The sequence below is a fragment of the Thalassophryne amazonica genome, chromosome 16 (assembly GCF_902500255.1).
Source record: "Thalassophryne amazonica chromosome 16, fThaAma1.1, whole genome shotgun sequence".
NCBI lineage: Eukaryota > Metazoa > Chordata > Actinopteri > Batrachoidiformes > Batrachoididae > Thalassophryne > Thalassophryne amazonica.
Window position 1 is genome coordinate 64,864,324 of NC_047118.1, and position 26,644 is coordinate 64,890,967.

At 44.2% G+C, this 26,644-nt stretch overlaps 1 protein-coding gene across 2 annotated transcripts in view; it reads left to right on the top strand.

Annotated features, from left to right (window-relative positions):
- The window catches only part of si:ch73-374l24.1 (protein kinase C alpha type), a 520,295-nt gene that overhangs the window by 4,319 nt on the left and 489,332 nt on the right, over positions 1–26,644 (top strand). For both annotated transcript variants that reach the window (XM_034189672.1, XM_034189673.1), the window contains exon 2: positions 2,235–2,266. In XM_034189672.1, the coding sequence (XP_034045563.1) occupies positions 2,235–2,266 (32 nt within the window). The remainder of the gene's footprint in view (positions 1–2,234; positions 2,267–26,644) is intronic.

Below are 26,644 nucleotides of genomic sequence, written 5' to 3' on the forward strand. Positions count from 1 at the left end.
TCGGCATGTATAACTGAGTATCATCTGCATAGCAGTGAAAGATAATCCCAAAACGCTGCAATGTGTGCCCAAGAGGTGCTATATAAAGGGAGAAAAGCAGGGGGCCTAAGACAGACCCCTGTGGAACCCCAAATTTCATGTCACTAAGGTTAGAGGTAGTGTTACTGTAGAAAACAGTGAGAACGACTGGCCAAGTATGACGTCAACCATGCAAGGGCACGCCCCGTAATCCCAAAATGATTTTCCAGCCTATCAAGTAGAATATGATGATCCACTGTATCAAATGCAGCACTGAGATCTAACAGCAACAGAACCGTAGTGGTGTCCGAATCCATTGTAAGCAGAAGATCATTCACCACTTTTGTGAGAGCCATCTCTGTGGAATGATATTTTCTAAAAGCAGACTGCAGAAACACATCTTTCACCTCTAGATTCTCAGAGGTTATGGGTTGGGCATGCTTTGTGGGTGCAACCAGTGGCAGTTGCAAAAGCAGAGGGGTGGCAACGTTGATTAGTAAACACTTACAGTTTAAATGTCTTAAACAGTGTAAAGATGGCGCTTGGAGGATGTTGCTGATGCTGTGTGAGATTCAAGGGAATACTATAATTTTAGCTAATGTATATGCGCCGAATATTGACAATCCAATTTTTTTTTTAGACAACTTGAGAAAAAAATAATTGATATGGGGAATTACCCAGTTACCTTGGGGGGCGACTTTAATGAGGTTATGGATCCACTACTAGACAGAAGCTCTAGAATGCTACGCGTTTCTAGGGCCCACATTGCTCTTAAGGGGATGTCTGAGGCGTGTGCTCATAGATTTTTGGCGGTTGCAAAATCTCTCTGGGAGGGATTATACTTTTTCCCTTCTGTTGTTTGTCCCAAATGTTCTGTGTAGCTTCCAGTTTGTAAGAGTGCTGTGCATCATATCACCAATAGGGGTCAGTAGTCTCTTGCCAACACTGCATAGTTACGTAAAGTTCACGAATATGAAATACTGGAGGGAAAAAATAAAGCTCTCTCCGTGACCGACACTTAATCCATCAGTGGATTTGGAGGAATGCGGCTGTATGGCTTTTTTTTTGCCTTTGTCTAAAAAGCCAAATGTGAAGGAACATTGTCACAAAATGTTAAACGAGTACAATTACATCATCTGGCTATGATGCAGAGAAAAAAAATAACCACTTTAAATTGTATCTTTGCACCTCAGATAATGTAAAAATATCTATTGGCCACAGCTTGTTTGACCCAAACTACCATTAGTTTCAAACCCTGAATAGTTATTCAACTCCCCCTCCCCCCAAAGCTCTGCAGATTATGCAATGAGTTGTGTAGCCATAATAAAGGGATAGTCTCAGTATTAAACTTCATTTCAAAGAAATCCCTACCTTGTGGGGAGAAAACAAAACAAGCTATAACATTCGGCTGGGGATGGCATTAACAACCACATCATGTAGTTTGGGACTGCAGTGATTTGTACAGGGACTAGAGTGCCAATCCCACCACCAACCCCTACAGGAGCAAAACCACACAGAACATTAAAACTTAGAAATTTACACAGGAACACACAGGAAGGAGACTTGGTGGAACCACTGAGATCTCCAGATGACCTCATGCAAGAATGTTTTGGTAAAATTAGCTTACACAAAGTGTGCCACAGCTCAGTCAGGAAGCACTTCCAACTCTAGTTGTGGGAATTATCTGCGTAAACGTTGAGTTACTCCTGTATGTAAAGCTGCACATAATCATGAGAATAGTGTAGCACAACACCCCAAAACTACCACGCAAGGCCCTCCATTCTGTCAGAGGTACCCAACCAGGAGATGGAAGGTAGTTACACTATGAATGTTTTCAGAATATTACAATTCAAATTAAGCAGGACAATGTAATTATTTAGGATTTTCAAACTATTTCAGATTAATCAAACATTCAGTAACTGAAAACTCAGCCGACTAATTGCATGACCTTTACTACAGGCCTGAACCACAAACTTGCTGTTCTATGTTTTCGATTTATGGTATATTTCTGAATGGTGAGTAGAAAAATGGCTCAAATTAAAAAAGGAATTTTTACCCCATTGACAAAGTCCCAAAAGCAGGAAAATTGAGTTGTACAGGTATGTGTGGAAAACGTGAAATTAGTTTAATTTGAGACACCATATTAAGGGCCATTGAAGAGAATACACAAAGTGCAATTGTTGTAACTAGTTTAACCTATGGTTTTGTTGTTGCAGGGGATTTGGCAAACAAGGATTTCAATGCCAAGGTAAGACATTTACTGTGAACTTATGACTTAGATTGTCTTATTGTGATACAAGGCTACACCTTCTCAGGAATGTACAATCTTTTTACAAGTCTTTTCACCCAGTTCCAGAGAACAGGTGCTAAAAGGAACTCTAGAGTTCCAATTTATTGGCTGTACTCCAGTCTGTCACAACTTTGAAGGTGTGGCACCAAAAGCCAGCATCTTTGGACAGTTTCTACCTTTGGTAATAAAAAACAAAAAAAACTAGCCAGTGCAGTCACATTGAATACTTTAATGTGCAGTTTGAGTCCACACAGCAGATATTTAAAGGTTTCCTCTACCCAGAGGACATAACCTGCAAGCAAGACAATAGAGATCAAAAACAAGTTTAACTCTTTGATAAAGTTATTGAACCTTTTTAACTTCCTCTTGAAGACATTTCCATCTACATTTCAAGTTGTTCCTACAAAGACACATTTGTTAAAACATTGTCCTGAGCACAAGCATTAGAGACTGAGGTTCTTAGTGATATACCTTTGAAATTCTTCATACCTTTACTGGGATGTAATCGGTGCAAGGTTCCTGGGTTTCTTAATGTCAGGCTGTTCTGGGGAGTACCTGGTTTTTGTGAAGAGGACTCTTCCTCGCTGATAGCTATTCCTTGACTGAACAATATGGCTTGGAGGCTGAGCTAATGGTTCACCTTCTTCCTGCAAAATCTCAGTGTGTTGGGTGCTAGAAGCTGGTGCATGTTGAAGCCAGGAAGCAATTTTGCCATCATGTAGCTGATGGGCCATTTGGTCAGCATAGTGTTGTCTTGAAGTAAGGTACTTTCTTCCAGAAGAACCATGAGAGTCAGGACTTTTTATGTTAGACAAGGTGGATGCGGCTTCCAAGGCAGTGGAGTAGTGCCGAGAGGATGGCTTCTCAAACAAAGGAGGGTAACTGTGAGTTGGACCATAAATAAGTTTCTTAACTTTGTCAAAATTCTCTGCAGTGCCAATGGCATAGTGGGGTTCAGACATGTAATTGGTCTTATGAGATGTTCTAGAGGCATCATAGGCAGGAAGACTATTCATCAGATTACCACTTACAGTAGAGGGTATATTCAAGTCTGGACTGTAAAAAACAAAACCTGAGGGAACCTGATCATAAGTCACTGGTTCTCTCTGCTGGTAACTGGTGCTAGGTGGCATTTGGGCACCCCAAGAACCAAAGGACAGAGGAGAGCTGGAATGAGTAAGCAGGTTAGCATGAGGAGCACCATAATTGTTTGGAGACAGATCATGAAGTTTTGTTGGTGGGCTGTTAAGTGGCACCTGAGCTTCTGCTTGATTTCTTGGCTGGTAAGTGGGGTTTAAAGGGAAAGAGAGTGGTTCATCAAATTTTTCCTGATGCACATTAGGTGCTAAGGACATCTCTGAGTAATCTGGTACCGAGCCAAACCGGTATGCTTTTGAAATTTGGCTAAACCTTGTAGAACCTGGATTAGTTTCTTTGCTGTAGGAGATAGGCCATTTTTCACTGTCAGAAGCAGCAGGTGTTGTGATCTCATCTTCACCGTCTAGAGTCTTAGAAGTTATCATTTGCCCATATCCAAAACCTATGGGGGTGAGAAATACATCCTTATTTTATGTTTGAAGCTGGTGTGGTAGTGAAGTGAGAATAGTTACCTTTTTCTGCCAGTGACAAGCCACAAATCCAGAAAACCCTGTTTAAAGAGACCAAAACATAAGCTTTCTAAACACCAACCTCAACAGGTGAAACTCAAAATAAATCACACATACCAGAAACAGGGCCCAAGAGCCATGGTTGTAATCTGAACAGCAAAAGCTTACCAAAAGTTGCTGCACTTGAAAATAACCTCTAATCTTGAACCAAACCCTTGTATATCTTAAAGCTGCAGTGTTCCTTTTTAACAAGCACCATTAACAACAGCTGCTCACTAATTACTGTCCAAATTATTGCAGGTGTACCTGCCAAACAGCACCACCTGCTGTCATAAGTGGGGAACAAGCTCTTTTCATTTTCACTCAGATATTTTCTGGTTTTTGTTTGACATTTCATTGTCTTTGTGTTACATTTTCCAATGATAACTCTTGCACTGTCCTGTCCAAAGGTCATGATATAAGATTTGTGTATATCTAAACGGAGAGTGCCATATTTGTCCTGAAATCAACACCCTGCTGCCCTGACCTTGCTGGTATAACATTTCTCTGTAGATATCGGATACTGTGTATGTTGAAGAGGAAAGTGACTGAGGAAAGCACCAAGAGAGGCAAATAAAGAGACTGCAGAGTTCTAATTTGGCTAAACTAAGGTTAAATGCAGGACCAGGAGCTTGTATAGTCATTTGAAGCTATTTAAAATGACATATTACTCCATTCTGGTCAGTCTGATGATTGAAAATTCCAATGTTTCACCTCCAAACATTCCAACATGTAAACAACCACGAATGAACAAGGTTTTTTAACAGTTGATAGGAATGGGACATCAGATTTTCTGTGTTTCTGTGCAACAGCTAATCTGTTAACTGATGAAGAGATATTAGATAGACAATAAAACATGGCTTTTTGAAGCACTCATTTTTATGCATTATGCGTGGCTGGAATGAGTTTATGGTTGCTGAGATGTGGGCAGATCAAGTACTACCTAGAATCTGCCTCCTCCACAGCTCAGAGGTAAGTTCTGCCCATGATGGTGAAAACACCCCTCAGTGCTCTGGCTGTGATTGGTCTACTTTGTTATTAATGGAAAAAACAAGTTGTTAATTGTTATTAATGGAAAAAACAAGTCAGTATTTGGTTGAAATGGTGGGAACATGGTGTAGGTGATGAATTACTCACAGTGGGGAGGTGAACGCGAAGTGGTCAGAGTGGCGGGTTTGGGAGTCAAGCATCTTCAGTTCGAGTCCCCGTCATATTGGAAAATCACTTAGGGCCCTTTGGCAAGGCCCTTAATTCCCATGTTACTCCAAGTGTGCATGGGAGCGGGAGCATCTTAACATTGGTATATGAATGTGAGGCATCCCTCTAAAGCTTTCCAGCTGGAAGATGCTTTATACATTGCATCAAATTACACGATGAGCATGTCCAGAATTAGTGGCACCCCTGAATTTTATGTTCAGAAATAATTGCATTTTTAAATATTGCATGTTATATATTATATTTTAGGTTTTGCATTTTACCATATCCGTGTATCGAAGTGCATTCCATGTGAAATTCTGCCTGAAGAGGGGGTGGGCCAATGGACAAGCATGGCAGGTAATAAAAAAACAAACAAACAAACAAAAAAAAAACTAAGAAATCACATGTACATAAGCATTGAAACCCTTTGCTCAGTATTTTGTTGATGAACCTTTGGCAGCAATTACAGCCTCAAGTCTTCTTGAATATGATACCACAAGCTCGGTGCACCTATCTTTAGACAGTTTTTCCCATTCTTCTTTGCAGCACCTCTCAAGCTCCATCAGGTTGGATGGGAAGCATCAGTGCACAGCCATTTGCAGATCTCTCCAGAGATGTTCAATCTGATTCAGGTCTGGGCTCTGGCTGGGCCACTCAAGGACATTCACAGAGTTGCCCTGAAGCCACTCCTTTGATATCTTGGCTGTGTGCTTAGGGTCAGTGTCCTGCTGAAAGATAAACTGTTGCCCCAGTCTGAGGTCAAGAGCGCTCTGGAGCAGGTTTTCATCCAGGATGTCTCTGTACTTTGCTGCATTCATCTTTCCTTCAATCCTGACGAGTCTCAGTTCCTGCCACTGAAAAACATCCCCACAGCGTGATGCTGCCACCACCATGCTTCAGTAGGGTTGGTGCCTGGTTCCCTCCAAACATCACGCCTGGCATTTGAATGCCAAAGAGTTCAATCTTTGTCTCATCAGAGCAGAGAATTTTGTTTCTCATGGTCTGAGAGTCCCTCAGGTGCCTTTTGGCAAACTCCAGGTGGGCTGCCATGTGCCTTTTACTAAGTAGTAGGCTTCTGTCTGGCCACTCTACCATACAGGCCTGATTGTTGGATTGCTGCAGAGATGGTTGTCCTTCTGGAAGGTTCTCCTCTCTCCACGTAATAATGCTGTTCTGACAGAGTGACCATCGGGTTCTTGGTCACCTCCCTGACTAAGGCCCTTCTTCCCCAATCGCTCAGTTCAGACGGTGTGGCCAGCTCTAGGAAGAGTCCTGATGGATCCAAATTTCTTCCATTTACAGATGATGGAGGCCACTGTGCTCATTGGGACCTTCAAAGCAGCAAGGGTATTATGTGTAGCATTTTAAGGAAAAAAATTAACTTAATCCATTTTGCAATAAGGCTGTAACATAAGAAAATGCAGAAAAAGTGAAAACCTGTGAATACTTTCTGGATCCACTATACGTTCATCAGAACGCCCATTTCAATAAACTGATTTCATCACCAATAAAAAATAAATCACAAATAACTTACCCTTTTATGTCTGTTTTTTTCCCTGTACAAATCCTTTTCTAATTCATTAAATGTGTTCCTTGTCAGCTGATGTCTAGTGAGTCTCTCATAAAGTTTTGTGCATCTACAGTACATAGTTTGCCCTCATTTCTGCAGTAAGTAGGAATGTTGAAAACTGTAATCATCCGTCTCTCACCATTTTTTTTCTCCTCCTCCTTAAAGATAAAAACAGCATCCAGTTTGTCCTGTCGCAGTGTGCAGCTGCTGTGGTCACAGCGAGGTTGTGGAATTTTTCCATCAACCCTTCACTGAAAATAATGAAACATCCAGGTTTCATCTCAAATAATTCCATTTAGTGCCAGATGGTGAAAGATCCGTCCTACCTTGTGTGCAACTCTTGTACTCAAACTTGCCAGCATTCAGGCAACTACTGCTGATTTTTATTTTTTGGTGGTGGTGGTGGTGGTGGGGGGTTGTTGCTGTGCTGGCACATCAAATTGATGTCATTGTAATGTGACGACTACTGACAAGATAAAACTGTGTGAATGTATAAAACAATTAATCAATCAAGGAAGTAATTCCCCATGCAAAACATGGGGAATTTGTCATTGTTGAGGGTTCCAAAAAGTATAGCTTGTTACTTTGGTCATCAAAACTTCTGTTTCTGCAGCTAAGGCCACACATGCATGAGTACTTTTGAAAAGAAGAATTTTCCACTTTAATTAAAAATAATGAAATCCCATCCATACAAACACTGTTTTAAAAAATATCTCCATTCACATGAAGATGCCCAAACACATTGTGAAGCACTGTCAAGAGCATGCCAACGCAACAGGTGGTGATATAACCCCAACCGTACAGCCATGTTGGCCAATCAGAAGCCTGGAGAAGAAGCCAAAAACTCACTTTTCGTGACTACATATAAACACTGAAACTCTCACATGATATTCGCTGAGCTCATAGGATTAATTAAAGGAATCATTTTGACCATGTTTTGACCAAAGTAAAGATCAGACAAGGTCTGTTGGATTGTTACGTTTTAAAACCCCTTTAACGCAACCAATAATTTGCATTGGAGCAACTTTAACTTTTGACTCCTGTACAAACTGAAATTGACATTTGTCACCATTTTTGCCGTTTTTATCAGATAACATGATAACATTCGTTCACAGATAATGAATGCCCTACCTGGCAATAATAGCTGCCACGCTGTGAGGGCTGTAATTCATAAATATTAACTATGAATATATATATACCTCATAAATTATGGGCGGTGCGATTTCCCACCCGAGGTGGAAGTGAAACGGCCACTTTTGGTTGTCTGGCCCAAGGCCTACAAGCAGAGTGTGGGCAGAAAGCTCGGCTTCTATCTCTGTTTAGTATCGAGTATAAATGAGCCCTCACAAGCTTCAGCGGCTGCGACTGAAGAGACTGTGTGTAGCAATGGTTAAATTTTGCTCCACTAGTTGCAGTTTCATAGTGGAGTGGAACAGAGAAAGATATTTTTGAAAGGTGTCATGCTTGGCCCCGGCTTGGGTTTTAGGTCTTAGCCCTTGGCATATTTCCTTTGTGATTTTCTGGTTTTACTTTTCATTAGTTCATACTTTATCATGTTAGTCTCAGTTTGGTTCTGTTTATTGTTTTGTTTTGTTTATTATTTATTATTTAGTTTAATTCAGCATCTCATGACTTAGTTTACAGTCATTGTTATGTTTCGGACCGACCGCGTCCGAAACATAACAGTAGTCTCTGGCCATCACACACTGTGCATTCAAGGTTTAAATGCAGCAATCTATGATTAAGACGAAATACACCACAGCTGTGAGTCCTGAAGACAAGCCTCAGGTGTTCAGGGTGAGGTCCTGATGCTCAGCCACTCAGTCCTGAATGCATACCACCTGGTGGGAGAAACAGAAAACAAAAACCAAACCAGCCAAACACCCCAGCCCACAACAGTCATTCAGTTATTCGTTGCTTTTCCTTGTGTTACACCTTCGTCACTGGTTCATTCTTTGCTTACCATTTATTGTGTTGTTTGTATTTGTTCACGCTGGGTCTTTTAAGTTACTCTAGTCTTAGTTTATCACATTTTTGTATAATGTTTAGTTACAGGTTTTTGTTATTTTTTGAATCTTCAGTGTTGCTCATCAGATTATGTTCCATTTGTCGTTTATTGCATTATTCAGTAGTCACCGGTTTTGTTTTCTGTTCATCACTTATTCTCTGTTTAACCAATAGTTTGTTTTGCCATTTTTATTGTATTCATTTTTCTGTACCAGTCAATAACAGTTCCATTCTAGTTTTAGTTTGAATCATTAGTTTTCTTGTTTTCCCCTTTTTGACTTGTCACGTTCGCTCTTAGGTTTGCCCCTTTTGTTTTGCTCACATTAATTATTTGAGCATGTCATGTTTCTCACAGTTAGTTTTTCTCTCAGGCAGCAGTCTGCACTAAGACTTTTATGTTGTGCCGATGATGAACTATATACTATAACATATATTTCATCATCGGCACAACATAAAAGTCTTAGCGCAAACTGTTGCCTGCAAATTTGAAGTATTCTCAACTATTTTTTTTTTTTTACAGTGTGCTTCACATCAACCTGATTAGTTTGCTCCTTATTAAAACCCTCACAGTTCCACAGCTCACTGCCTGATTGTTGACTTTGTTCACTCTTTTGCCTTCAGTTCATGTCCTGTTTGCGTCTCAGTTTTCTGACCTTGCTTGTTTGCGCCGACCTCCGCCTTGCCTTAATCCTGAACTCAGCTTGTATTTTGACTCTGCCTCTGTTTTTGACTGTGATCCTCCTCGACGCTATTGGTATGACCTCAGTTTGTATTTTTGACCACGTCCCTGCCTGTACTCTGTCTGATACTTCTGCCTCATTATCTGATTACCCGTGTACTGAATCTACTTCCTGGTTACAAGATAAAGCCTTTTATTCATCACAACCAGCCATGTCTGAGAGTCTGCATTGGTCTTCACCTGTTTCCTGTGTCAGACCATCACGAGCCCTTTCAAAAGGAAGATATATGAAATCCAGGCAGGAGCACTCTACGTGCCTTCTGGGGAACTCAAGCTGAGATTTCAGCAGACAGATGGACAAACATTCAAATCTGAGTGTCTAAGCTTTTTGTGCATCATTTTCTGATCAGAAGACATTTGAGTATTAAATGTTAAATACCAAAATGCGCTTTGATTTCAGGACTGATGCTAAAATATTTCCGCAGTAAAGTTGCCTACATGTTCCACAGTGTGCAGCGTGCTCTTTTCCAAATGTTAGTGTTGCAGTGAAACAGTTTCAGTGTTTGGATCGCTCCCCATCATGGTGGATGTTCTTTGGTCTCCTCGCCTCCTCCTCCTTGGCCTTTGAAGTTTGTGGAGATGACAGTGCCATCTGGAGAGTTGAGAACCTGGCGCCTGGCAGGATGGCAGTATGTCTGGACACACAGAAGTTGAGTTGGTAGGAAAAATTGATGGTTGAAAAAGAACAAAATGAGAAGAATAAGATGAAAAGTGTGGAGAAGGTGAAAAGAAGCAGTGTGAGACAAAGGTGAAATTGTAAGACTACGTAAACCAGAGCATTTTGAATTGCACAGGTGAAATTGCAAGGGGAAGTGTTATGTGTCGGACGCAGCTCGGAGAACCGACCAGCGTTTGAAGGACCCAGTATGAAATAAGCAGAGCACGGTACAAAGGCTAACTGAATTTAATACATAACAGTGACCATAATAATAATAAAAAGTGCGGTCTGGCGTGGTGCGCTCCCAGCAGCGCTAATGGTCCGGAGCCAGAAGCTGTTTCGGACCCAAGGACCCCGCCGACACCCCCCAGGTGGCCGCAACAACCGAGTCTGTGAAAGAAGGAACCATTATGTGAGTCCACACTCTACACACAGAACACGTAAAGGTGTACAAACAGCAAACACTTCCTGGCTTGATTACTGATCAGCTTCCAACCTGCAGGCATGGAACATCTCGTTCACAAATCACCACTGCAGTGGAAGCTGATACATGACTAACATACAGCTCAATACAATAAGGTGTGAGGGACACCACATTTACTGACTGTATAACTGTTAGTCACAAAATCCAACGTACCTCAGGAAGTGTGCTGACGAGCGTGAGACCTCACCCTCTCCTCTTTCACAGACCGTGCATCAAACCTGGACATTCTCAGCGTCCGCTGCTGATGAGATGGCTCCCAAGACGACGATCTCACCCGTCTGGTCACAAGGTCGAGTCTCTGGCAAATGCACACTGTGCACTTCAGTCTTAAATGCCAACATACTCCAATCCCTCCAGATGCACCTCAGCTGTGAGTCCTGACGAGTCGCAGGTGATCAGGGTGAAGTCCTAACAGCCTCAGCAACACAGCCACTCAGTCCCAAATGCATGCCACCTGGGAGGAAACACAAAAGGCAAACAAACCAGCAGCCAGGCCCCCCCAGCCATACAACAGTACCCCACCCTCACGGGAAGCCTCCCGGCGACCACACACACCTGGCCCAGGAGAAACACCCCCCTCCAGGGACCATGGCTGGAAACCACGTCCGCGTTAGTCCTCCAACAGACTGGTTGAACTGGCTGCATCTTTGCCTTTGTTTCTGACAGTCTTAGCACAGGTGTGGCCAGGAGTTCCTACACCTGTGCGGTCAGCCTTTAACCAAACGTGTGATTAGTCAAAAACAAAACAACCAAAACATCCCCCCCCCCCCCTCCCCAGGGGACCGTCCCATCAAACCCCAGGGAAGGGGAGAAAGGAAAAACAACCCAAACCCAAGCCTACAAACAAAAATACTAAAACACCCCCCCCCCCCCCAGAGGACCGTTCCATCAAACCCCAGGGAAGGGGAGAAAAGAAAAACAACCCACATGTAAACACACAAACAAAAATGCCAAAAGACCCCCCCCTCCTCCCCCCCAAACGACACGCAGGGACCAACACCCCCCAGAGGGCCACCCGCCAGCTCCAGGAGTAATAACCACGGCCGAGGTCCCTCTGGGATCCACCGTCACCCACGGGGACTACCAGCGCCCCCCAGAGAACCACTCGTCAACCCCAGGAGACGCCTCCCCACACGACCAATGGACCCAGCCCCGGCCGCCCACGGCTAGATGGACCCAACGCCTTTTCCCCCCCAGAGGACACCACAGTCAAACCCTGAGGGCGGAAACTGGGGGAGGAAAAACAAAACAAAAACCCCAAACCCCCCCCCCCTCCCCTCCTGGGTGCAGAGGCCACCTGGGAAACGCCCAGTACAACCTAACTGCACCCCTCCAGCAATGCCGACACTACGGCACCCCCGGCTGGAGTCAGAGGAGAAGAGAGGGCATAACAAAAAACAAAAAACAACCCAAATACCACCCCATCACCCCCCAGGGGACCGTTCCATCTAACCCCGGGGAGGGGGGAAACAAAAAGAAACAAAAAAAAAAAAAAACAGACCAACACACAGTTATTTGGGTCCCCGTCTTTCCTTTTCTTTTTCTTTTTTTGTGTAGCAAAGGCTGCAGGATCACACCCCCAGACAAACAGTGGACAACAAAAAACAAAAACCCACTCAAAAAACACCCACACAAAATGAACCAACACAAAACAAATCAGTGAGTTATACCGTCAAGCTCAACCACATGGAACACACCTGTTCCTACTCAAGAGCTTGACGGTACCGTGATTCAGGCACCACAAGGGGGAACCAGAGTGCTAAAAAATGAAAAACCCCCTTTGGTGACAAAAAACAAACGAGCTGCATCCTCGTGCGCAGCTGTGTGCAACAACCAAAATGTGCTCAACTAAATAACGCCGGAGCTGAAACAACAGACGCAGTAGTTACCTTTTATCCGGGGAAACGGGGCTACGACTGTAGCACAGGAAGCCCAGCGACCCGTGCTAACAGAGCTCCGCCGTGCGCGTGAACCCATTACAAACGCACTCTTGCAGCTCCCGTTTAAACCTCTTATCCAGTCGGAGTGTGACGCGAAGCTGTCGCCAGTCACACTCCACCACGACCCACGGATAAGGCACAAACACAGGACACGGCTGCAAGAGAGCACAAATTAGTATCTAGTAATGGGTTCTCAAACACGCACCTTCCGGGCGGAGAGCCCCGCAACTGATCCGGATAACCACTGAACGTCTGCTGCCGCCTTCCCGGCGCGTTACCGTCTCTGCTACCGCTGGGTCCGTGATGTTTGGCCAGAGACTACTGTTATGTGTCGGACGCAGCTCGGAGAACCGACCAGCGTTTGAAGGACCCAGTATGAAATAAGCAGAGCACGGTACAAAGGCTAACTGAATTTAATACATAACAGTGACCATAATAATAATAAAAAGTGCGGTCTGGCGTGGTGCGCTCCCAGCAGCGCTAATGGTCCGGAGCCAGAAGCTGTTTCGGACCCAAGGACCCCGCCGACACCCCCCAGGTGGCCGCAACAACCGAGTCTGTGAAAGAAGGAACCATTATGTGAGTCCACACTCTACACACAGAACACGTAAAGGTGTACAAACAGCAAACACTTCCTGGCTTGATTACTGATCAGCTTCCAACCTGCAGGCATGGAACATCTCGTTCACAAATCACCACTGCAGTGGAAGCTGATACATGACTAACATACAGCTCAATACAATAAGGTGTGAGGGACACCACATTTACTGACTGTATAACTGTTAGTCACAAAATCCAACGTACCTCAGGAAGTGTGCTGACGAGCGTGAGACCTCACCCTCTCCTCTTTCACAGACCGTGCATCAAACCTGGACATTCTCAGCGTCCGCTGCTGATGAGATGGCTCCCAAGACGACGATCTCACCCGTCTGGTCACAAGGTCGAGTCTCTGGCAAATGCACACTGTGCACTTCAGTCTTAAATGCCAACATACTCCAATCCCTCCAGATGCACCTCAGCTGTGAGTCCTGACGAGTCGCAGGTGATCAGGGTGAAGTCCTAACAGCCTCAGCAACACAGCCACTCAGTCCCAAATGCATGCCACCTGGGAGGAAACACAAAAGGCAAACAAACCAGCAGCCAGGCCCCCCCAGCCATACAACAGGAAGAGAGATTAAAAAAAAAAGTCAGAGGCTTTTTGTGCAATTTTTTTCTCTTTTTTGCTGTTGAGGTTGGGCAGAGATGAAGCGAACATGACGACTCAGAGCAGATGACAGCAATAGCTATTGTGTCAAGATTGTGACTGGATGTAAACTGGAATAATTGTGTGTGGTCTGGGAGGTGACCTATCAGACTTGGCCTTGTACGAAAACATTTTCGTAAACTTCTTGTCATGCTCAGCCAGGGGTTAGGTTGTAGTTCTTTGCATTATTTCCTCTTTGGTTTCTGGTTTTACTTTTCATTAGTTTAAACTTTATCATGTTAGTCTCAGTTTGGTTGTGTTTATTGCTTTGTTTACTATTTAGTCACTGGTTCCATTCTTTATCTTATCATTTAGTTTGCAGTCATCCACTTATTCATGGTCTTCCGTATTAGTTATGTATTCTCGGGTTTTGCTTTATTTATCTTCAGTATCTTATTGTCGGTATTGTCAGTATCCTAATCGTGTGTCAGTTATTCATTGCTTTTCTTTGTGTTACACTTTTGTCACTGCTTCATTCTTTGGTTATCATTAATTCTGTAGTTGGTTATTGTATTCTTTCACTATTGGTCCTTTAAATTTAGTTCTGTTTATCGCATTTCTTGTTGTATTATGCTTTAGTCACAGGTTTTGGTTATTATTCTTCCTCAGTGCTTCTTATCAGATCATGTTCCATTTGTTATTTACTGCATTCTCTGTTTATCATTTATTTTGTGTTACATCATCTGTATTCTTTGGACACTGGTTTTGTTTTCTGTCATTTATTTTCTGTTTAGCTTGTAGTCTGCTTTTCCGTCTTATCATCTGCTATCGCATTTACTTTTATACTTAAGTCAGTATCTGTTCTGCTTTGGTTTTGGATCATAGTCGTTATTTGCTTATCTTTCTTCTTAGGCTGGTCATGTTTGATTGGTTGCTCCCTTTGTGTTGTTCACATCTATTATTGTTTGTCTTGAGCACGTCACATTTGTCACTGTTGGTTTTTTCTGTCACTTGTTCATCTTGCCCCAGTCCCTTTGCTCTTTGTCTCAGTGCACCCTCTTGCACCTGCTCTTCTCTTTCTCAGCCACGCCCCTTCTAGAACCTTCTGCACACCTGTTCCTCATTCCACGCCCTAATTAGCCTGCCACTGTTTAAACCTCACAGTCCCCCGCCAGTTTGTTGATTTCATGTCACTCCATCCATCCATCCATTTTCTTCCGCTTTATCCGGAGTCGGGTCGCGGGGGCAACAGCTCAAGCAAAGCCGCCCAGATGTCCCGATCCACACACACCTCCCCCAGCTCCTCCGGGGGAACCCCAAGGCATTCCCAGGCCAGCCGAGAGATGTAGTCCCTCCAGCGTGTTCTGGGTCTTCCCCGGGGCCTCCTCCCAATGGGACGTGCCCGGAACACCTCTCCCGCGAGGCGTCCAGGGGGCATCTGGAAAAGATGCCCGAGCCACCTCAACTGACTCCTTTCGACGTGGAGGAGCAGCGGCTCGATGCCGAGCTCCTCCCGAGTGACCGAGCTCCTCACCCTATCTCTAAGGGAGTGCCCAGCCACCCTGCGGAGGAAACTCATCTCGGCTGCTTGTACTCGCGATCTCGTTCTTTCGGTCATGAGCCAAATCTCATGACCATAGGTGAGGATCGGAACGTAGATCAATTGGTAAATCGAGAGCTTTGCCCCCCTACTCAGCTCTCTCTTCACCACGACGGTCCGATACAGCGACCGCATCACTGCAGATGCTGCACCGATCCGTCTATCGATCTCATGCTCCATCCGTCCCTCACTCGTGAACAAGACCCCGAGATACTTAAACTCCTCCACTTGAGGCAAGGACACTCCACCGACCTGAACAGCGCAAAGCACCTTCTTCCGGTCGAGACCCATGGCCTCGGATTTGGAGGTGCTGATTTTGATCCCAGACGCTTCACACTCGGCTGCAAACCGCCCCAGTGCACGCTGAAGGTCCTGATTTGACGAAGCCAACAGAACCACATCATCCGCAAACAGCAGAGACGAGATTCTGTGGTTCCCAAACCAGACCCCCTCTACACCCTGGCTGTGCCTAGAAATTCTGTCCATAAAAATAATGACCAGAACCGGTGACAAAGGGCAGCCCTGGCGGAGGCCAACGTGCACTGGAAACAGGTTTGACTTACTACCGGCAATGCAAACCAAGCTCCTGCTGCGGTTGTACAGGGACCGGATAGCCCTTAGCAAAGGACCCCGGACCCCGTACTCCCGGAGCACTCCCCACAGGGTGCCCCGAGGGACACGGTCGAACGCCTTCTCCAGATCCACAAAACACATGTGGACTGGTTGGGCGAACTCCCATGAGCCCTCGAGCACCCGATGGAGCGTGTAGAGCTGGTCCAGTGTGCCGCGACCAGGACGAAAACCACACTGCTCCTCCTGAATCCGAGGTTCGACCATCGGTCGAATTCTCCTCTCCAGTACTCTGGAATAGACCTTACCGGGGAGGCTGAGGAGTGTGATCCCCCTATAGTTGGAACCAACCCTCCGGTCCCCCTTCTTAAACAGAGGGACCACCACCCTGGTCTGCCAATCCAGAGGTACTGTCCCCGATCGCCACGTGATGTTGCAGAGGCGTGTCAGCCAAGACAGTCCCACAACATCCAGAGACTTAAGGTACTCAGGACAGATTTCATCCACCCCAGGAGACTTGCCGCCGAGGAGCTTTCTAACCACCTCGGTGACTTCGGCCTGGGTATGGATGAGTCCGCCTCTGAGTCCCCAGTCTCTGCTTCCTCTTCAGAAGACGTGACGATGGGATTGAGGGGATCCTCGAAGTACTCCTTCCACCGCCCAACAACATCACCAGTCAAGGTCAACAGCTCCCCAGGAGCTGCTTCTGCCTCCTGAGGCGTCGGATGGTTTGCCAGAATCTCTTCGAGGCCGACCGATAGTCCTCCTCCATGGCCTCCCCGAACTCGTCCCAGACCCGAGTTTTTGCCTCTGCAACCGCACAGGCTGCGGCACGCTTGGCCTGCCGGTACCTGTCAGCTGCCTCTGGGGTCCCACCTACCAACAAAGATAAGTAGGACTCCTTCTTCAGTTTGACGGCATCCCTTACTTCCGGTGTCCACCACCGGGTTCCGGGATTGCCGCCGCGACAGGCACCAGAGACCTTGTGACCACAGCTACGAGTGGCCGCATTGACAATGGAGGAGGAGAACATGGTCCACTCGGACTCCATGTCTCCAACCTCCCCCGGGATCTGGGAGAAGCTCTCCCGGAGGTGGGAGTTGAAGACTTCGCTGACAGAGGCTTCCGCCAGTTGTTCCCAGCAGTCCCTCACGATACGTTTGGGCCTGCCAGGTCTGATCGGCTTCCTCCCCTCCCAGCGGATCCAACTCACCACCAGGTGGTGATCGGTCGACAGCTCTGCCCCTCTCTTCACTCGAGTGTCCAAGACACGTGGCCGAAGGTCAGATGATACGACTACAAAGTCGATCATCGACCTCCGGCTCAGGGTGTCCTGGTGCCACGTGCACTTATGGACACCCTTGTGCTTGAACATGGTGTTGGTGATGGACAAACTGTGACTAGCACATAAGTCCAACAACTGAACACCACTCGGGTTCAGATCGGGGAGGCCATGCTTCCCGATCACCCCCCTCCAGGTCTCACTGTCGCCGCCCATGTGGGCATTGAAATCCCCCAGGAGAACAATGGAGTCCCCAGTCGGAGCGCTATCTAGTACCCCTCCCAGGGACTCCAGGAAGGTTGGGTAGTCTGCACTGCGGCTCGGCCCGTAGGCCGAGACAACGGTGAGAGACCTGGCCCTGACCCGAAGGCGTAGGGACACGACCCTCTCGTTCATCGTAGTGAACTCCAACACACGGCGACTGAGCTGGGGAGCAATAAGCAATGCGACCCCAGCTCTCCGCCTCTCCCCGTGGGCAATGCCAGAAAAATGAAGCGTCCAGCCCCGCTCCAGGAGTTGGGTACCAGAGCCCAAGCTGTGCGTGGAGGTGAACCCGACTATATCTAGTCGGTATCTCTCAACCTCCCGCACAAGCTCAGGCTCTCCCCCCCCCCCCCGCTCCCCCCCAGCGAGGTGACATTCCATGTCCCAACAACCAGGGGCTGTGAGCATGGACCGGGCCGCCGGGCCACCCGCCCTCGACCGCCACCCAATCTTCTCTGCACCCAACACCCATGGCCCCCTCTGCAGGTGGTGAACTCACAGGAGGGCGGGCCCACGTCGCTCTTTCGGGCTGAGCCCGGCCGGGCCCCATGGGCTAAGGCCCGACCACCAGGCGCTCGCGTGCTCGCCCCAACCCCAGGATTTCATGTCACTCTCCAGCCTTAAATTCAAGCTATTTTTTTGCCCTTTTTTTTGCCAGCTGGATTTTTTAACTTGCTTTGTCCTCAACTTTGAGTTTGTCTTTGCCTCTGATTGCCTCCTCATTGTGTATTTTGACCTGTGCTTGGCTGTTGAACCATGTCTCGGACTTTTGCCTGTCTGTTACCTTTGCCGTGCTGCTGGATCACCTGTGTATCGACTCCCTACTTGCTTTGATGATTAAACCTTTTACTTACTCCATCACAGGTGAGAACTTGCATTTGTGTCCACCTGTTTTGAGCCATGCCAACACCATGCCTGATACTTCTCTCAGATTCCTTTTATGCACAATCTTCTCATATGAGGCATATCAGGTTCAGGAAATTCATTCATTTATTTTCCATACCCCCTCATCACAGGGAGCTGGAGCCTTTCGGCTTCATCCTTAAATAGGGGACACCTGATTCACACCTGTTTGTTCCACAAAATTGATGAACTCACTAACTGAATGCCACACTACTATTATTGTGAACACCCCCTTTTCTACTTTTTTTTTAACTAATAGCCCAATTTCATAGCCTTAAGAGTGTGCATATCATGAATGCTTGGTCTTGTTGGATTTGTGAGAATCTACTGAATCTACTGGTACCTTGTTTCCCATGTAACAATAAGAAATATACTCAAAACCTGGATTAATCTTTTTAGTCACATAGTACTACTATTATTTTGAACACTACTGTATAATGTCTCTAGTTAATACTGATGTATGAGAGTCATCCCGAGGTGGCAGCTATAGCTAGGTAGGGGTCAATGAATGATTATACAGGGATCAACATTTAAAAATGCTCCATTCAAATTGAACACTTTACCTCATTATTTGTCTAAATATAAAGATTCCAGAAAGGTATAGTTTAATTATCCATGACCAGATTTTAATGGAGGTATGGAGTTAAAATGGCAAAAATAATTGTACAGAGGTCAAAGTTAAAGTTGTACCAATATTGATTAAAAACTGATGCAAATTATTGGTTGAACTATTAGGTTTTTTTAATGGAACAGTTTGCATCATCTGTCATACGTGGTTATCATTTGTCATAGAATGCAATGGACATCCATATTGTTTGGCTATTACTTTGGAGACAAAGCATTTAATAGTCAATACAATCCCATTTATGGATCCATTTATTAAGTGACCCCTGTACAAAAACTCAAATGGACCTTTGTCACCATTTTCGCTGTTTTACCTCATAACTCCACAACATTCAGTCATAGATAGTCCAGTCTTTCATTGATCCCAACCTGGCTCCAGCTACCACTAGATGCCATATCAAATGTATTTCTATTCTGTGTGGTCGTGACCATCTTACTTGGCCACTGAACTAAAAGTTAGTTTCCCTGTTGACAAGTGTACAGGGATTGTTGGGGGGTGGGGGGTGTATGTAACTCATCAGTTTAAATTTAGTCAACCCATAAAGTTATGTATGATTGTGTGTCTGGTTAATTTAAGATACAGCTATGTGTGGGTGTTTACAGTCCAGGGCCTGTATTCATAGAGATTCTAAGAATCCTCTCAGAGCGCTCCTAACTTAGCTTAAAATCTTCAAGGTAGGAGTATTAGTTTCAGAATGATTCAAGGACAACTGTGAACAAGAAAAAGAAAAAAAAAACTTTTCCATCAATGGTTCCTTCAATGACTTCGACAACACCAGGGAAGCCAGGTTTCAGCACAGCTAATAGCTGCTAGCAGCATGCTATCAGATTGCATTTTATTACACACATCTGAGCTAATATGATTTTCTTTGTGGTTAATTATATTAACAAACCATCTAAGAAGGCTATGCACCAGTATTTTCAGTCAAATTATAGTATTAACTAATAACAAATTCATATTTCAGCACCATTAGCACTAATAAGCAGGTATTCATAGCTCAATAATACAAGCTAGATTGATTAATGCCACAATTATTGAAGTTGCATCACTGGCAGATCTAAGGGGGGGGGGTTAGGAGTTTAAACCCCCCCCCCCCTTGTGCTGTGCCCCTTTTGGTTTGGCATCCCAGTAAACATCTAGAGTTCTCCCCAGACAATGGAACACTGGCGCAGCACCATTTACTGTAACCACAGTGCCGTTATACTGTGCCCTGCTCTCAGGTATTTTTTTAATCTAGCCAGGCTGTTTGTGCTGCCTGCTCACTTCTCCCCCGCCAGCAGCCGAGCCGAGCAGAGCACAGCGTCTCTCAGTGAAAGAACAAAAACTCCGTCAAAGTCTTCCAATAAAAAGAGCTCCTTCTGCCTTCTTAGCTAGTGACACATTAAGGCTTTATTTTACAGATGAAAGCTTTCATGTTTCCAAAGTTTTCTCAAATAAGCCAGAAAGGTAGAGACTCAGTGACGAGTCTCTCGTTCGCTCACAAACACGCCTCCTCTCTCTCTCTCTGAGGGAGAGAGAGAAACAGTAAAGTGTGAAAAACTGATTCAGAAAGTTTTTCATCCAGGGTTTCGCCTTTAAAAGAGCAGATTTACTTCTTCCATTTACTTCTTACAGAAGTATTTTTTTTCCTTATGCACCAATGACACAAGATCAAATTACTTGTATGTGAGAACTTACTTGGCAATAAATTTGATTCAGTCCAGGTTTAGTTTAGTAAAGTTAAACCTTAATTGTGTAAAGCGCCATGAGGCAGCTTTGTTTTGATTTGACACTGTACGTATAAATAAAAATAAATTGAAAATTGAAAAATTGAAACGCAGTGAAACTGAAGCTCACGTTGCTCTTCTTGCAATGATAATAAAACGTGCGCACATTCTCTCTACATGCAAAACATTTTGCGATGACACTTCCAGGTCTCCGTATCATTGAAAACACAAAGCAAAAGTTGAAGAAAAAATAACTTTCCACTCACCACAGTGTAAAGCTATCCAAATAAAGTCCACAGCAAAAAGAAGGCCTCACGCACACGTCATGCGCGTGGAAACGTCCACTTGTCCAGTAGCGGCCCATTAAATACTCCATTCTCTTCTAAAAATAGCATCTTCTGCATTTTTCCAATAGGAGACATACATCTGCGTGTCCAGGCAAGTTGAGGCATCTCCTAGAGCAGGCTACTGATGCTGCATTCACAGTACTGTTGAAAATTACACAACTTTTTTGTTGTTTCAAATTCAGCAGTTGCTTTTGGAAAATAATTAATTGTATCCACACAAAAGATTAATTCTAGCTTATATATTGAGCTTCAATCCTGTTCATGGGAACATCTATGGGTGACTTCACAGAGGATTTCTCCAATGTTTTTACAGTTTGCAGTTGGTTCCATGCATTCTTGTATTAACGTCCGGTTGACTGTGTTGCTTTCATGCTGATATCTTCATAGCCGCAACTGAACCAGTTGATTGCGTTTGATTTACAATATGCAAACAAATCCAGTCACTTTGCTTGCTCCTACATTCGGGCATAATGAATGCACATTTCAGATAATGAGATCTCCAGTTAAGGGAGTTGGGTGTAGGCTGTTCCATCACTCTCTGGGATATATCTGGGCTATATTACCCCGGTGGGCGATAGCTCTGTGTGAGCCAGTTAGCATGATGAGGGGCTGACACATGCCTCCGACAAGAGTGTCACAGAGCCCTCATGGATGTGTAGGAGTCGGACCAATCACTTCCTCCACTAAGAGGGAACCAATGGACCTCATTAACCAATCAAGGAGCAGAAGTATGGGGGTGTTGGAACATGAGAGCTGTGCACCTTTTGATGAGGAGCACCAAACAATAAATAAATAAATATCTTGCACAGTGCTAATCTGCGGCTCCTCACCAGTCAGCCTGTTGGAATCTGGAGAGTCCTCCTGCTCCATAGTGCTTCGGGCTTAAAGATGGCATGGGGATTGTAATTCATTACTATGAGTGTTTTATGGACCAGTGATCTGCTTTGTCGTTTTAATCGTTTTTTTTTTAAATATTGCCACCCCATTTAAATATTTTCTGCTCAGTTCTGTGTTTCCTCTATTGTACTGAATATTTACCCTGTAACATTTGAAAGAAATTGCTTGAGTGGGAGAAGCACTGAGTTGAACAGAATCTCATTTTTAATCAATTGTGCATGTGCTAGAAATTGTATTGTGTATTCATTACTGGAAGCAAACATTTAAAATCTAATTAAATAGAAAATTTCTAACATTTCAGTTCATGCCTGAAAATATTTGCACTGCAGTTGTTCAGGTAATCTAAAAGCAAACAGCAATTCACTGTCAGCATCATGATTACAGGCCATCCTGCAATTTTACAGATTTTTCTACAGATTAGCTACAGTACATTTTTATAAAAGAATTGATAAACAATTGTACTGATTTTCAGAATCAATAATGCCATCAATATCGATTAAAATCTCATCACTTCCCATCTCTAGAGGACTTTAAAGCTGTTACATCACAGTCAGTTCTTTAAATCACAATCAGAGCCAGAGAGTTACAGATTTTATGTAATATTTTGCGGAATGGTAAATATCTATTGAATATTTTAATCAAAGATATAATGTAGCAGTGATACGATGTGCCCCTGTCTTCGTCTACCTTTAGCTGCTGCAGGTGATGATTCTGCAGTAATGACTGTCAGGCTGTTTTCCATTTCCTTCTTTAAAGGCAAACACCTGATTTTAATTTGAGCCTGAGCGGTTCACGACGATAACAGCAACTGTTCACACAAATCAACATCTGGCTGTTGGAAGATCTTTTTCAACATTCTGCCATTATTTCAAATGGTTTATATTTATCTTTGGGCATTTCATAGATGTTGTACGTTCTCGTGACATGTCATTCATTAATAAGGACTTGCATGTATGTATTCCACATAGTTTGTGAATCTGAACTATTCCTGAATGGGACATGGACCATATTGGAATTCTGCACCTGCACAGACACTCAGAAGTTAGCAAAGCCACGGTCCAGAAGTGGGTGTGCTGTTCAAATTTGGTTGCTGTAGGTGTTGTGTATGTGGGTTCAGTCATCCAGCTGTGATAGTTGCATACAGGCAAATACACATTACCAAAAATATGTTTTACAAATGCATGTTATGCAGACCCACTTCCAAATTTAATACTCTTCCTGGCCAGAATGAACTCTCTCACCACATAACACTGATAAAAGAGAAACTCTTTGGAAACATAATATGTGAGTGTGGAATACTCAGATGAACTCCTCCTAAGATGCCACCTTCTGGCAGAAACTGGACCTCCCCTTAGGGTACTCCTACACCTCCATATGGGCTCTGTGACAATCTTGTTGGAGGCATGTGTCAGTTCTTCATCATGCCGACACTGTGATATCGCCCACTGGGGTGATTATTGCACACAGTTTTGGTTTTCTTTCTTCTGCATCCTAATAATCTCGTGACCTTTCGAGTTCCTGTACTTCACAGGTGACTAGTCAATTTATTGATTTGTTGAAAGACTGTCAAAAACAACAAAAACAAAAAACTCAAAGTAGTCTATTAATCAAAATGCACTCAGTAGACTGCAGAGCTTTGTTAAAGGCACAGGTTAAAGGCACCACTCAGCCAAATTAATCTGAACACTTCAATTTCTTTAAAATACTTAATTGATTCAGCGCCATTATCTAGAGATATTTATAGACATTGCAAAATATGTAACTCCCCCCCCCCCCCCTCCTTATCGGAAATTGACAGAAAAACTCCACTTTAGATCTACAGCAACATGTAAATGGTTCTTTCTTGGCCACTGCCACGACCAGACTTTTGGAACATTTTTGCAATACATTTCTGAGTAATGGTGACAAATTGACCAACTGTCCAACTACTCGTAACAGAAGCAATAATTCCACCCCTGAGCTGGAACACAAAGCAAACGTCAGTTCTGTGGCTGCTCTCAAAACTGCCCCAGATGGAGGTGTGGGCAGGATGGTTGCAGTCACATCTGAAGCCGACTGGCGGCTCTTTCTGTGGGGCCTTGACCAGTGTTTCTTCCCCTTTTTCTGGGTCCTGTCAGTGCTGATGGAGGTGTGGAGGGTGAACAGCAAAGCCTGAGAGGACAAAACAAAGCAACAGGTGGCTGAAGAGGTGCTTCAGCTTCTAAAGACAACGGTGAAGTGTGGGATTCATGTGGCTGAGTCAGTGACTGCACCAGCAGTGGTGGGTGTGCCATGTGACCTACAGAGGCTAAGTCGGGGAAAAGGACCTGTGCTCAGGTTCGCGAGCTACGGCCTTAGTGACTGAAGACACATAACGGTGTTTTGAAGCAATGTAACCACACTGTACAGGGAAGTCAGGTTGGTTGAGGGGTGTGAGGAGAGGGGTAGTGGAGTGATAGTGTCACTAACAGGGGTCTCGGTTAAAGGAGAAAGCACATGCCTGGAAGTGACAGGGAGGGGTGGACTGCGTGATTGTGAGGGGGCCGTGCCCGTTGGGGAAAACAAAATCAAATCCGGATAATTGGATGAACACAAAAACTCCATTGGGTTGTCGATGTATATGGGGGACAGATCGTTGGACTAACAAGGACGGGGTAGGCAGACACGAGGTCGGGTTTGGCATGCATGATATTAGCCACTGAGTCTAGGATGGTGTCTTGCACTACCAGATCAATACTGTCTGTATAATCCAGATATAAATCCCAGATTTGAACAAACACCTCTGTAATGTTGCAGAGGTTCAGGACCTCAGTGTCATCCTCAATCTCTAAAATATGTCAGAAAGAAACTCGTCTTCTGAACCTGAGCAGTCATAATCAAAATCAGGTAAAATGGGTTTGGAAGGTCGGGATATGGCTGGCAAGTATGCCTCCAGTTTCTACACCTAATCCGGAAGACAACCTGCCTGAAACAGATCATCCGCACGGTATAGTTCTGGGAAGAGGTCTAAAACCCAGTCATTGGCTTCTAAGAGGTCCCAAGGTTCATTCAGAAATCCGTAACTCTTCCCAAGAGTATAACAACTATGGAAGCAGTTAAATAATGTTATGTTTCGAAAAAATGGCCTTGAAGGCTGCCAAATCGCAGCTGCTGTCTGCTGGGTTCGAAGTTGGGAGGCTCATTCTGTTAAGGTAAGTGGTATCTTGAGCCCAAAAATGCAGACAGAAGCACTCCAAAGGATATGATAATGATTCAGAGGTATAATCATTACGCCCAGTGGGAAAAAATGTACAACAGAAAACTTGAGCTCTACAATGAATCCCAAAAATACTTCAGTGAAAGCAAAAATACAGTTAACAGCAGGGAACTTAACAAAACACTGAGAACTATTGAAACAAAGGGAATGTCCAGGAAATCATATGAATTCTCATAAGACGAGAGGTGCGGCTGACAGGAGAAGGACTATGACCACCGCATAATGTCGAGCAAAACGAGTAAGGAACCGCCACCGAGCAACTGAAGCAGTGTGCTTAAATACCAAGACCACTAATGAGACAGGTACGTGACAAACAACAGCTGGAACCAAAACTGCACGTGGAAAATTAAGTGGTAACAGAGTATCAAAACTAGATGTACAACAACGGAGATCATAAAAATAATGGATAATCACAGGTGAGTGGGAAATAAAACACAAAGCCTCAAAACATAACCACAAGAGAAAAACAACCACCCAAGAATGAATGACTGAGGTAACTGCAGCAGAATAAACACAAAAAAGAACCAAGCAGTAACACAGTGATCAAGTCCAATCCAGAATATCCGGACATTGTACCAATGTAATGACCGAATGATAAATTTAAACCATGGACAAGCAATCAGAAAACAGATCAGAGTGGGATCAAAAACTACAAGCAAGGGGCAGAACATCTAACTGACAGTGGGGAAAAGCAGAGGTGAAGGGCGGAGATCCCACCAGCCCACACAAGCAGGAGTTGATAGCCAGACATGCGTGCACATACTGGAGAAGTGAGACGACAACTCAGTCACACACACACGCTCACAGGTGCAGGGCGTCAGGATACATGCACAATACAGACAGGACCCACACCCACTCCGTCAAAAACAGAAAATAAAGACAGAATAAAAAACCCCAATAATATACAACATGGATTATAAAATAGTAGACAATATGACAACTGTGATTGATAACTTATTAGAATGTATAACTATTGAAATATGTGAAGAAAAAAGCAAAAATGTATTAGTCAGCTGTATATATAGAGCACCAGGATCTAGTATTGAAACATTCACTGACTGTATGGGAAAAATGTTCTCAAAAACTAATCAAAAAACTGTGTTCATTTGTGGTGACTTAAATATTGATCTGCTCAATCCAAATAAGCATAAAATAACAGATGAATTTATCAGTATAATGTACAGTATGAGTTTATATCCAAAAATCACCAGGCCAAGCAGAATTACATCCCATAGTGCCACCTTAATTGATAATATATTCAGCAATGATATTGAGAATAACACTGTGAGTGGATTATTAATCAATGACATTAGTGATCATCTACCAGTTTTCATCGTTTATAATAGAAACCATCGGCGGAATCAGCCAGAGGAGAAAATAAAATACAGGCGAGTGCGGACAGAGGAAAACATGAACACACTAAAGAAGGATTTACAGGAGCAAAACTGGGAAAAGGTATACAGTGAAAGTGATGTTGATAGTG